The 13,565-nt window shown below is 41.6% G+C and overlaps 1 protein-coding gene across 1 annotated transcript; it reads left to right on the forward strand.

Annotated features, from left to right (window-relative positions):
• Nucleotides 1-399: 399 nt before the first annotated feature.
• cpxm1b (carboxypeptidase X (M14 family), member 1b) lies at nt 400-13,484 on the forward strand. Its single transcript, XM_031728609.2, has 14 exons — nt 400-739; nt 5,355-5,464; nt 5,562-5,701; nt 5,991-6,075; nt 6,898-7,057; nt 7,147-7,238; nt 7,923-8,046; nt 10,018-10,214; nt 10,305-10,484; nt 11,153-11,350; nt 11,437-11,533; nt 12,478-12,617; nt 12,699-12,801; nt 13,067-13,484. Exons 1-14 carry the CDS (start codon nt 436-438, stop codon nt 13,369-13,371), a joined length of 2,235 nt encoding a protein of 744 aa, XP_031584469.2. The 5' UTR covers nt 400-435; the 3' UTR covers nt 13,372-13,484.
• The last annotated feature ends 81 nt before the right edge of the window (nt 13,485-13,565 follow it).

Below are 13,565 nucleotides of genomic sequence, written 5' to 3' on the forward strand. Positions count from 1 at the left end.
TAAAAGCCCAAATTTGGAAAGTATAATGTACCTCTACTCTGATTATTGTCACCAGAATTGTTTTGATTATTTTACCAAGTCAAGAAAATTTAAGAGAATTATTAAAAGATAATTTATTCTAAAGATGCTGGAGCCTTTTATTGTTTCCTGTAATGGCAGCATGTAAAAAACGATGTGGTGGTTTCTTCTTGTTACACCAATGAACATTTCCTACGTTTAAAACTGTAAAAGCCTTTAAATTACTTATTTGTCTTCCCATGTCTTCATTATCTTTATCATTCAGAGGATTTCACATCATTCTAAGGTTTATTTTTTAACTTGTATATACAACAGGAAGTTGTTTGCATTGCTGTGGACTTGATGTTGCAGAGCAGCGGGTCACAGAGGTTGAATGAGAAGTTAGTGTTAGAGGGTTTTCTGCAGGAGAGAGTTGCTATGGCAGGATTTCTGCTCATCACTGTGCTTTTTTATCTGAACTGTGGCTCATTTGTTGTTGTTATAAGCAAACCTGCAGATGGCACAACCTCAAGGAGAGCCACTGTGGCTTTAAACACAGCTCTAACTTCAACCGAGAGCCTTTTTTCTGCAGGGAAACCCAATACCACTGAGGTTCCCACCGCAGGATTCACAACTAGGTATCGTAAGTCAATAAGCAAACCCACAACAGCTCCAGAAAGTCTGAGTGAAGCTGCTGGTAAAAAAACTGAAAGAGAAGAAGAAGAAGGTCCTCCAGAGTTGGGTGAGTGGACACAAACTGATATTGATTTCTGTTTTTCATTTTCTTTAATGCTGTTTAATCTCAAATTGATGACAAATTGTTAAGTTCAAAGGCTTCTCCTTCATGGAAAAGCTTACATGAGAGCAAATGAACTCCACTGATTGTCCTTTGGTTTTACTGGTCATTACTTTTCCCTTAAGCAAAAAGCCTTTGTGGTACAGTTTCAGTGTAAATGCATCATGGTGACAGTGAAAGAGAACAAAGCAGCCAAAACTTTAATTCAATGTAAATTCTGCTTTGAAAGTTAGATGCAACAAACCAACTCTGGTCATGGTCGCATTAATCACTGATGAAGCGACAGACGTTCAACCACAACTTGAAGCCACAGTTGACCCAAAGTTTTTTAGATTCTCAGAGAGTAAAAGGACTGTGTTAGTGTTTTCATATCTGCGGTCGGAGAGTCATTGTCCGAGGGCTGGGGGAGGATGTTCCACATTCTGCAGAGGGTGCAGTGAAACATTTTAGCCGTGTGTTTGGGCTGATGAAAACCAGATGGGCTGTGTGATGCCCGAGAGCAGAAAAGAGAAGGCAACTCTTCTTAAAACCAGTCACATGTAATGTTGGTAATGCCGGAACATTCCACTGCACAGCGAGCAGATGCATATCCAGAGCATCTACTGCAGCATTTACATGAATGTAGTCTCAAGTTTGTGCTGCTTGTTGTGGCTCTTTTTCTGAAAATGAGTAAAGAAATTAAAAAACTCTTTGACATCACTGAAAAAGGGGTTGTTAGTTTGTTTATTGGGCTCATTATTTAATTCAAGGAGGACAGTGCATGTTAACTGTCTCGCAGACTTGGGGTGCAGGGGGTAACATCTTGTTTGCTTTCTTTGCAAGAGTCATCTCACCCTCAAAAATGAAACTGTACATTATTATTATCGCATCAAAAAATGATGCACAGCACCAAGAAACAGCTGGCCTTGTCTCCATAGTTAAACTTTTTTTGATTTTTCAAATTTGATTGTTTGTGCAGGACTTTTTCCAGTTTCTGTGTTAAAATAAGCAGACCAACTCATTATTAATAGAAATATATGAGAGTCTCATCTAGCTCTCTGCTAGAGACTGAAATATAGCTATTTTCCTTGAAAGCAAAGCTCCATTGTAAACTGTGCTGTCTGAAATATTGCATGTTGTATGAGGAATGCATGTCCTGTTGTGCATGAAATGGTTTGCTTTTTTATAGCAAAGAGGTCCACCAGAGGCATTAAGGTAGCAAAGAAGCCCAAAACGGTCCTGAAGAAACCCAAAGTCATCGACAAGAAGCCAAATGCTGCTGAAAGAGCAAAACCCCAGGTCAAAAAAAGAGTGAGCCAATCAGTGGCCACAGAAACAGCCCCACGTATGTATTGGGGGTTAGCCCCAAAGTATACAGTATGCCCATCAGACAGGTTTGGTTGCTTGTTCCTGCTTGAAAGAGGTGCATTTGCTGTCAGGTTAAACTCACAACAGGCAGCCACAAACAAACCAAACTATTTCCTGAACTAGCTCAAATAAGAGCCATTTATGGGTATAATATTGTGACAATCAAACTCAAGGCAGTGCTGAATGGAGGCATACTGTATATGTAAAAACTTATACTTTATATCAGCTTGATGTATAACTGCTGTGTGTTACACTCGTTCAGTGCAAGCTCAGACTAAAGCCTGAAGCAGCTTCCATCAACCTGCAGCTACTTTTAAAAACACAGGTATTCATGATACAAACGCAAAATTGATTCATTGAAGCCCTTAAAAAGAAAAAAGTGCAGACTTAGACTTTTGCTGAACTGCTCACAGATTTCACCTTTCTGCTTCTGCCAGTCTTCGTTATTTACAGTTAGAACATGATAAGAGATGATGTATTGTACCATATACAGTGAGTTTCCTCCTCCTTCACTTCAGTTTAAAGAGTTTTATTATCGTCCTCTAGCTTCCTTTTACTCTTTGACCCTATGCGGCCCATATCCGATCATGGTATGACAGTGTGAACGGCACAAATCCGATATTTTCAAATCCGATCTGGGTCACTTTCGCATGTGGTACTGAATCCGATACATATCCGATGTTTTAGAAAGCGACTGCTGTGTGAACGGTCAAGTCGCATTAAATCCGTCTTTTACGTCATTGACACAAGACAGACGCCAATTATCAGCGCCGGAGAAGCCCGATAGGACATCGCGAACGATTTCTTGCCATCCGGTGAAACTGTTAGGAAGACCATGTTGGAGAAATGTGAACATTTTATTTTTACTGTATTTTCTGCAGATTCTGACAGAAATCTGCAACTATCCTTTGAAGCACCGCTCCTCTAAAACAGCAAAAAGGATCATTATTAGGTTATTTGCATTATTATGTAAATAACAAAATAACTTAAAGCAAAAATTTGGAAACATAAAGTCCGAAGTCTTTATATTAAGGGCCATCAGTCAAACAATATTGTTTGCTCTGGGTCTAAACAGAGCGAGTTGTGTGTGACATCTTCTTTTGCGCATGCGGGCCGCTTTGAGCGTTCACACTGGAGAGCGTTTGATGTCGCATTTTATGTGTAGTGTGAACAAGCAGACAAAAAAATCGGATTTGATCAAAAAATCGGAATTGAGCATTAAGACCTGCAGTGTGAACGTAGCCTATTTGTCCCTCTTGTATCATTAAGCATGAACTTAGGCTACGTTCACACTGCAGGCGAAAGCGCATCAAATCCGATTTTTTTGACCCTATGCGACCCATATCCGATCATGATATGACAGTGTGAACGGCACAAATCCGATATTTTCAAATCCGATCTGGGTCACACACATCACGGAATAGAAGTGTTTTGTGGTTACTAGTGTGATTATGCACAGTCTGGTTTCTGCTGTGTGCATATTCCCCTGTAATATGTATATAGAGTACATATCTCATATTTGTGTACTAGACCGGAAATCGTCCAGCTGAATAAGCGTGTGTGTGTGTAGTGCATCTGTCTGCTTAATCTGTGTGTACAGAGGGAATGATCGAAGGTTAGCTCAGTGGAGGCTGGCTAGAAATAAATGCTTAGTAGGCAAGCTGTCATGTCGTGTCAAATCAGAGCCGATGTTCATTAAAATCCATACAGGCCTGTCAGACAGTGCTGGGGCGAGATTAGCAGTGAGTGATATGACAGAAAATGTTGCGTGTTGAGAATAAGTACGTGTCAAACTTATAATATTTGCCTCTTCCTGGTTGATAGCGGAGGTGAATTTTTGCCTTCATTCATCAGCAGCATGATGCATAAGTTAATATGAGTGTGACTTGACTTGAACTTTAGAACAACAGGAAGCAGCAAAGAGCGAGTCTGTGAAAAATGGGAAACCAGCACAGAGGTCAGATTCAGGGTCAGGAAAACATCTTCTATGGCTTCATTCATTTTAAATGAAAGATGAAATCTTTAGTGCTGGAGAAAAATGAAAGAGGCATAATGATGGTCTTCTACCTCTAGAAAAATTCCTGGTGGAATTTATTTACACAGTTAATCAGCTCAGTTGTGGATTCCTTTAATGTAGTCAAAGCTGAGTGTAATCCGGGCATCGTTGCGAGTTTGCCAGCTGTCATTGGCTCCGCTTCAGAAGTTTGAGAATAAATTTGTGGTTTGGCAGGATTCCCGTGGTCAGCAGCAACAAAGACACATTTTGACTCACAAGCAACTTGAAAGAGATCCTACAGGAGTGCAAGGCAAAAGGGGGAAAGGGTCTTTACAGGAAATGCCACCAACATTTAGAATTCATTTATGCTACTTCTATATTCTGGCCCAACACTTTTTAGCAGCTAATAAAGCTTCCTAAGAGGAGGAGGCATTTTGAACCGAGCTGAACCCAGCAGACAATGAGAGTCTGTCCGAGGACTCACGGCTGCAGAGCCCGTGAACAGGTTTACAGAAATCTCACTTCTTCAGCTTTCTCTGTTTTCTACCTGCCGCCTTGGGCTTAATTTGTAAACCCATCAAGAATGAAGAGATATGAAAAAGTAAAAGTCTTAAAAACACAAAATAATAATAGTTATGTTTCCGCTCAGTGCTTGTACAGAGGGGTTCAGATTTGCCCACTAAAAGCTCAACAATATTGATGAGCATTTCCAAATTCATCATACAAGCGAGTTTTGTATGGAAGCATCTGCCTTTTTATTTAATCTGCTGAAAAATGTGAAAAATGCTTTTGAGGGGTCAACTCTCAGCTTTTATTCACGAGAAACGTGTGTGCATGTGTTCAGTAAAATATGTACAAGGCAAGGTTATGTTTGTTTAAATGCAATGCATCCATGCTGCTGAATATTTTATACAATCACATATTAATGCAGGGCGTCAAAGCGCACTGAGCCACAAGTTCCTGGTAGTTTGATTTGAACATTTGCATTTTAAAATAATCTAACGTGCTTCAGTGTAAATAAGAAAACTTTTTTTCCAACAGTGTGTTCTGTCTGATGGGAAAAATAATCAGAAACTGACAGTTCACAGATATTCTGTCTTTTAATAACGTTCTAAAAAAAATCAGACTTCTACCTTTTGAACTCACACTTACCCCTTCTCCTGTAATTGCATTCATAATTAAGTGAAATGACTGATAAAGCCCTGCTGGTTGTCTCAGAATGTCCTCCACTGGGTCTCGAGTCACTGAAGGTCAAAGACACACAGCTGAGGGCTTCGTCCTACAAGCGCCGAGGCCTGGGTCCCCACAGGGGTCGACTCAACATCCAGGTGACTGCACAGAATTTTAAAAAAGACCCATCGCTCCACTTCAGGCTATACTTGCAGAAGCATCACAAATACTGTGCATTCCATTTGTGTGTGGCAGTCTGGAACAGTGGATGGAGATATCTATGATGGGGCCTGGTGTGCTCAGTACAGGGATAAGAAGCAGTGGCTGGAGGTCGACGCTCGACGGCTGACTCGCTTTACTGGTGTCATCCTCCAGGGGCGCAACTCCATCTGGAGGTCAGTGCTGGTGGGTTAGAAATCAGTAAGCCTGCTGGGAAACTGGTTTCAGGGCAGAATGGAAGTATTGTTTCATTTTTAAGTTCAAGATAATGTTCCCAAAGTCTGCCTACTTTGAGATGTTATTCAATGTTACTTAATTTAAGACACATAAAAGTAGGCTTTGCTCTGTCTTCAGGTTGGGCTCTTTTTCTGAAACCTGGTAATGTCTTGATTAAGTTAAAAAGTGTGAGTCATATCATATGTGCCATATTTACAACCCAGATGTGTGTTTTCTGTTCACAAACAGCTGGGACATTGTGCATACCTACAAGGTGCAGTTCAGCAATGACACACTGGTCTGGAAGCCATGTATGAACGGGACTGAAGAGGCTGTGAGTGAACAGCCAAGCTCTGATCTTCCCTGTACTCTGTGTATACATTTCACTTTCTGAGCTGGTTATAAAACGAGTCACAAGGGCGTTCTTTTCTTGGGTTTATCTGTTAAAGGTAACGGGTTAGCCTTTTGCAGGTTTATGAAAGAATACAGCCCAAAATAATATAAGCAAACTGATGTATCACTTGACTTTTAGGGATTTTTTTTTTTTTTTTTTTTTTTTTTGGGGGTGTTTCTTGTATTTGTGAAATAATTTTGCATTATACTGTGTTATTAGTACCACAGAAGCTTGAACCCACTTCATGGAAGAAAAACGGAAAAGCCATTAGAGTTTAATTTACCCGCAAGCTGTTACCATCATTCCAACAAAGTCCTCTAAAGGAAAGTTTGGTCTGTAGTGTTGATGCGGCACATTTAAAGATTATATTGCTATTTCACAGCATTTTTACAGCATGAGGGCAAAGTTTGTGACGTTCGGTTATTGAAAACGCAAAAACTGGTTTAACTGTGCAGGCTTGTTGGGGTTTGTTTTTTTTTCCCCTGCTCTGTCTGGCATGTGTGACTCAGCCACAGCTGGGCACGATGTGCCAGATGTGCTTTGTCCAATTTTTTTTTTTTTTTTTTGCACGGGGCTTTTGAATTCAGGTGGTGAAAATCAGAGATCAAAATATGACAAGCGTGCACAAACTGAAGTTAAAATTCATGGTTTGCAGTGATAGAGCAATGTGCTCTTCCTCAGTTATGAAAATAGTTTTTACAGTACAATTTTTACAGTATTTGTATTTTAGGTCGTTAACCTAAATGTGTCCTTGTGTCACAGATATTTGAAGGAAACCAAGATGCAGAGACACCCGTCCTTGCCCTCTTCAACACTTCCACAGTGGCACGCTACATTCGGATCAACCCACAGACCTGGTACCAGAATGGGACGAAGGGGGACATCTGCCTGAGAGCTGAGGTGTTGGGCTGTGCACTCCCAGGTACAAGAGGCCACTAGCTGGAAATAGTTTTTTACATTCATATAGATATATGTATTTAGTTAAAGCGACACACATTTCCCATTTTACAGATCCTAACAGTATCTATCCATGGCAGACAGAGCCCACAGAGTCCAAAGACAAGCTGGACTTCAGACACCACAACTATAAGGACATGAGAAAGGTGTTTGTTTTATATCCTGAACATGTTAGTGTGTGTGTGTGTGTGTGTGTGTGTGTGTGTGTGTGTGTGTGTGTGTGTGTGTGTGTGTGTGTGTGTGTGTGTGTGTGTGTGGTCTGCTTGGTCTGACCAAAAGCAAATATACAGAGGTTTCATTCCCCGGAAGCAGCATCCTCACTGTGCTGTCACTACAAGCTGTCTGAATCTGACAGTCAGAAAACAAACAACCAAAGCCAACACAGGTCCGCCTTCCCCAAACATACCCAGAGTTCTGACATGGCTGATTTATGGGATGTAGACATATGAAATGTTTATACTCCTCTTCAGTGACAAGACGTTTCCCTGGGCCATCTAACTTACTTTGTATGTGTATTTTATGCATTCTTTGGCAGTTTTTTAACTTCAATTTCTTAAAAGAATTGTTGGATAAATACTTCAGATGGTTCAAAAACACTCAGACTAAATGAGGAACCTTCAGATAATTAATTTCTAATAATCCATTTGTAAAATAATTTACCCCACATTTTTATACCTATCATTTGTTTCCCGCTGAGATGGGCTGAAATGATGCACTTGAATTTTATCTGGGCATCATCTAAGCTTAACACACTTCCAATGAGGCTACAAAACAGTTACCCTTTGAAATACTTGTCAGTGTCAGTGAAACACGTTTTTTTGTTTTCCCAGCTGATGAAGTCGGTACATGAGGAGTGCCCTGACATCACCCGCATCTACAGCATCGGGAAGAGCTACACGGGGCTGAAGCTCTACGTCATGGAGATCTCCGACAATCCAGGAAAACACGAGCTGGGTGAGACTTACAGAGAAATGTGAAAGCTGCAGGAGGGGGAAGCTTAAATCTAGGTAGAAAAGCTCATCAGTGAAATCATTAGTTTATTGATCACAAATCAAAGCTTAATCCAGTCTTACTAGTTAGAAGGTCGGTGGTTTGATCCCTGACTCCTCTATTCTGGATGTCAGAGTATCCTTGTGCAACGCAAAAAAGCAAAGAACCCCAAATTCCCTGAGGATGGCAGTGGTGCTCTGTGCATGTTCATGACGTCCCACCTCCTCCTCACTGGTGTTTTTTAATGGCTGTTGTTTACCTCTCAGAAGCTGAACTTCTTAGTTCTAATTAGAAACATGGCACAAAGCTGCAATCATTGAGAGCTTGGAACACTGTGAAGAGTCAGGGCTTTGGCTCTTTACTGGTTTAAATCTTATCTTAAACTCAGGATTTTCTCAGCTATCACTAGAAAGTACTCCAGTGGATCAGCTGTTATGACATCTGGAGTTCCACAGGGGTTTATCATGGAGCCTGTTCTTTTTTGTCCTTGTATATACTCCGTCTAGGTAAAAGTATTCCTCAACATAATTTGTCTTTTCATTGATATGTAGATTATTTACAGTTTTATTCACCTTTTAATCTGGGCAGGCACTGTTTCATAAGAAAGCTCCAATCTAAAGCTTTAACTAAACCTTGAATCTTCCACATGGTGCTGTGCTGTGCTGCCATGTCGCTTCTGCCCTAATGAGACAGTAAACTAAGAGGTCAGCGGGTCAGTATGCTGGTTCTGACCGTGTCTTTCAGCCCTTCTTCAGATACAGTGCACTACTGTGCGACACATAAACAGTCCCGAGTTCTCCCTCGTTTGCTTTAAGGTGTACAAATGTTTTCTTTGGCCTCATCAACTCAGCTCGCGTGGCAGCAGAGTGGTAGGTAGGGTACTTCCCGCCAAAAAACATGCCAGCGAATGCAGCACAGCCAAACAGAGGGAGAACAGGAGACCATGCTAATTCACTCATTTACATTTCTACAAGGTTGTCGATAAAATCCTCTCACAGGTGCAAAAATCACTGCCAGAGGATTTTTCAGGTTGTTATGTTGAAGTCATTTATTTTACGGTGCTGTTGATGATGGTTGTTGTCATCAGTGTTTTGTTGAAGCTATGTTGAAAGGTCATATTTATAGAATATGACCTTTCAACATAGTGTGAACAAGAAATTGAATGCAAATCTGCCCCCATAGTCAGTTTATACTTGGTCCCCTGGTATAAGCCCAGAACACCACACTGGGAGGGCTGATGATATCTCCCCCCTGACCTGTCATCCTGGCTCCCCCTTGCCATAGCATGTGTGTTGTACCTCATCAATCTCTAGCTGTGAGAGCAGCATGAGGGGTCTAGCCTAGGACCTTTGCTGAATACAGACGCCCCAGGTGAGAATCTAACTTGAAAGTCCCACTCCAGAGGCGTGTAGTCTTACCACTGCGCTATCCAGCTGCTATTATACTACATATATACATATATATATCTGTATGGATGGATGCATGGATGGATGGATGGATAGACGGACGGAGGGACCAATGAGCTTTAAATCTGTGCTTTAAAGTGTTTTAAATAGCCTCAGAGCCATTTTCATATTTAAAATATATTTGCTAACTGCACAGCTCGCTGTTTGAAAACTTTCTGCGTGTTATGTGCCGTATGTGGAGTTAGCAGTGAAGTGAGCTCAGAGTCCTCATTAACATTTCTGAGAATAACATGTGACATTTCAGAGATACCTGCCATTGAATGTGGAGTATGTGGCCCACTGATCTGTGCAACTCTGCGTGTAAAACATCAAACTGCAGGTGTATTAAAAGTTGTTGCATATGATATCCACTGCACATAAAGGATTTTGATGAGATTTGTGTTTAAATCTTAAAAGGCATTAACCAAATGACAAGTAAAAGTCTGGTATGAGCCAGCCTTTCCATCTCTGTGTTTGGCGCCCCCTGCAGGAGAACCAGAGTTCCGATATGTTGCAGGGATGCATGGGAACGAGGTGCTGGGACGAGAGCTCCTGCTAAATCTCATGCAGTACATCTGCCAGGAGTATAAACAGGGAGACCAACGCATAGTGCACCTGGTCAAAGAGACCCGCATCCACCTTCTGCCCTCCATGAACCCCGATGGATATGAGATGGCCTTTAAAAAGGTGCAGGAAACTCCCCTGTCAGCTCTGAATGTCAGCACTAGACATATGAGAGTAATAGATTACCAGGATCCTGTTTTCTTTGACGTTCAGGGCTCAGAGCTGGCAGGCTGGTCGCTGGGACGTTACAGCTATGAAGGCATCGATATGAACCACAACTTTGCTGACCTCAACTCAGTGATGTGGACCGCCATCGAGCTGGAGACGGACCAGTCCAAACTCATCAACCACTATTTCCCCATCCCTGAACAGTACACCACCGAAGAAGCGTTTGTGAGACACACGAGTGACAAGCACACATCTCACACACACGAAAAACATCTCCATCACCTGTTTTCCTGCCTCTCAATTTCATATTTATATTTTCTTGTAGAATTATTTAAAACTTTGAGATCATCACCTTTAATGACGTTTTAAACCTAACGGTTTAAACACAAGGGTGAAGGGTTACAGTATTTTCACATTGATTCAGTTCTGAGAAAAGGCATCAGTAAAAACAACCTGTACAAGTGGATCAGGGTCATGTGGAGGCTTTCAGAAGCAGGGATAGTTCAAACCAAACTAAATTTAATATTTGTAGCTCAGTATTGTGATGACTCATACCTAAATGTTTCTTTTGGCTAATTTGTGCCTCCTTGTCTCCTCTTTCCTCCTGCCTGTGATCCCAAAGTTAATCTCAATACAACACGTTGAAGGATGTCTTAATTCAAATGCATCTAGAGGGTAGAGGAAGGAAGGAGCTGCAGGAGGGTCATAATCAATACTTCTTTGTTCCACAAGCTTGTAAAACAGCTAAAAACATGGACAGATATCCACAGCATCATGTTTTCTGGGGATACCGTCCACTATTTACTGGCATTAAAATGTCACCTGAATGTCTAAAACAGAGTCGAGTTTACCCTGATTGCACGTTTTAACAAACTCCGCACCTTTAACATCAGGTGGCGTCAGAGACCCGAGCTGTCATCAGCTGGATGCAGAACATCCCGTTTGTTCTGGGTGCCAACCTCCACGGTGGAGAGCTGGTGGTCACCTACCCGTACGACATGACACGGGACTGGGCGCCTCGTGAGCACACGCCCACTGCTGATGAGAGCTTCTTCCGCTGGTTGGCGGTAGTGTACGCCAGCACCAATCAGGTGACTGCTCCTTCCATGCTGTTAAACTGCAAAACACCTTAAAGAAAGTGAGTGAACAGTGTACTTTTACACGTAATACAAAACAGGTGATGTCCAACCATGACCGCCGGCCGTGCCACAACAAGGACTTCCTGAGATACAACAACATCATCAATGGAGCCGACTGGCACAATGTACCTGGAAGTAAGAACAAGTGTTTTTAAAGTCAGATTTAAAGCTTAGATCTCTGTTCTGTTTCTTAAATTAACATTTAATTATTATTCTGTCTCCTTTATCAGCTGGTGTGCCTACCTTTAAGTCAGGGCTCTCGAACTCCAGGCTTCCAGGGCTGGTGTCCTTAGATGTGTCCTTGATCCAACACAGCTGATTTAAATGGCTAAATGACCTCCTCAACATGTCTTGTTGAGGTAATGAATCAAATGAACTAATCATTTGATTCAAGTGATTTGACCCAGGGTAATATCTAAAACCTGCAGGACACCTCCGTCAAGGCCTGGACTTTGACAACCTGACTTTAAGTATATGTAGGTAAATATAACTACACTGAAATTTCATTTAGTTACAGGGGAATTACAGCCTTTGTCATGGGCTGTATTACAAAGTGTTGCTGTCAAAATATTATAAGTTTTTTTCATCTTTTTAACAAAACTGGTTGCTCTGGTACACAGATTTAAAAGTAAATAAGATGCTTTGGGTGAAATAGAGAAGACTGAATGGATAAAGATGATATTATACAACCTCTGTACCCTGAGAGGTTTTGACACCTGAGTATGTATTAGTAAAGACGTGGCTTGACAAACATTAGAATAGGTCACAGTTTTTTCCGAGGGTATCCCTAGTAAGATTCACAGGCGCAGATCACCCTCACTAGCTTCATTTTGTTTTGAAAGCAGGGCTGAAATATGACCGAAACCGCTCGGGTCAGAACAGATAAACTAGGGTTTCTCCCAGCAGGTGACCAAAGGAAAAAGAGTTCAATAACACGATGTGTTTGATTTAGCTGAACATGATTATGTCTTTAAAAACAAACTACACACCAGGAAAAACTGCCAATAGTCCACCTCAGCACAAAACATAACTTGGATTGAATAAATAAAGTTTGTCATATTTTTCTTTTTTACTTTCAGGTATGAATGATTTCAGCTATCTGCACACAAACTGCTTCGAGGTGACTGTGGAGTTGTCCTGTGATAAATTTCCTCACGCCAGCGAACTTCCCATCGAGTGGGAAAACAACAGGGAGTCTCTGCTGACTTACATGGAGCAGGTATATTACTTATAGGTTTATTTTATGAACGGCTTGATTTTTTTTCTTATAAAAGGCTGTGTTTACTTCATTTTATGTTAGGTGCACCGTGGTATTAAGGGTGTGGTTCGCGACAAGGATACGGGGGCTGGAATAGCAGACGCCGTTATCAAAGTCGATGACATTGATCATCACATTAGATCAGGTACATTTTTATTTCACGTCAGATATTGAATCGGTTTTGGTGGTAAGAATCACAGAAGCAACTAAACATCAATAGCCTGTCAATAGATTCTGGACATTTTTAATTATTTTTTTATCATGATGTTAAGTGGAAATCTGATAACGTGATATAAAATAAAGGAAATAAAGGAAAAAAATGAAGGTTTTCTGGATGTTTGTGTATACTGTAATAATCCACCGCACTAATATTTTTCCTCATGCCACCTTCTGTTATTTCCCCTCTGCAGTGGCCGATGGCGATTACTGGCGGTTGCTGAACCCCGGCGAGTATCGGGTGACGGCCACCGCAGATGGCTACTTCCCCTCCTCCCGTACCTGCCAGGTCATGTATGACCACTACCCCACAATCTGTGATTTCCGCCTCACCAAGATGCCCAAAGAGAGGCTGAAGGAGCTTTTGATGAAGGGAGGGAAACTTCCCAAAGACCTGCAGCTCAGGCTGCGGCAGCTACGGATGCGGAAGCTGCGTGTCACCACCAAGGCGATCAACCGGAGACGCACTGCTGCCGCTAAACGGGCAAAGAGGGTGTGATAATGATCGTGATCAAAGCGAGAACAAAGCAGGACTTGGTTCAAAGACCCACCTTCACAGGATTCACAGGCACACATTAGAAATGTTTTTATCTTCTGCTGTGGAGCAGCAGAGCAACTTAGGAAACAGTCTGCAGCGGAAGCCACATTAATTATTCTGATTTCTGGGAAAAAAAAATGTATGTGATGTCATAT

This window comes from Oreochromis aureus, linkage group 2 (assembly GCF_013358895.1).
Source record: "Oreochromis aureus strain Israel breed Guangdong linkage group 2, ZZ_aureus, whole genome shotgun sequence".
NCBI lineage: Eukaryota > Metazoa > Chordata > Actinopteri > Cichliformes > Cichlidae > Oreochromis > Oreochromis aureus.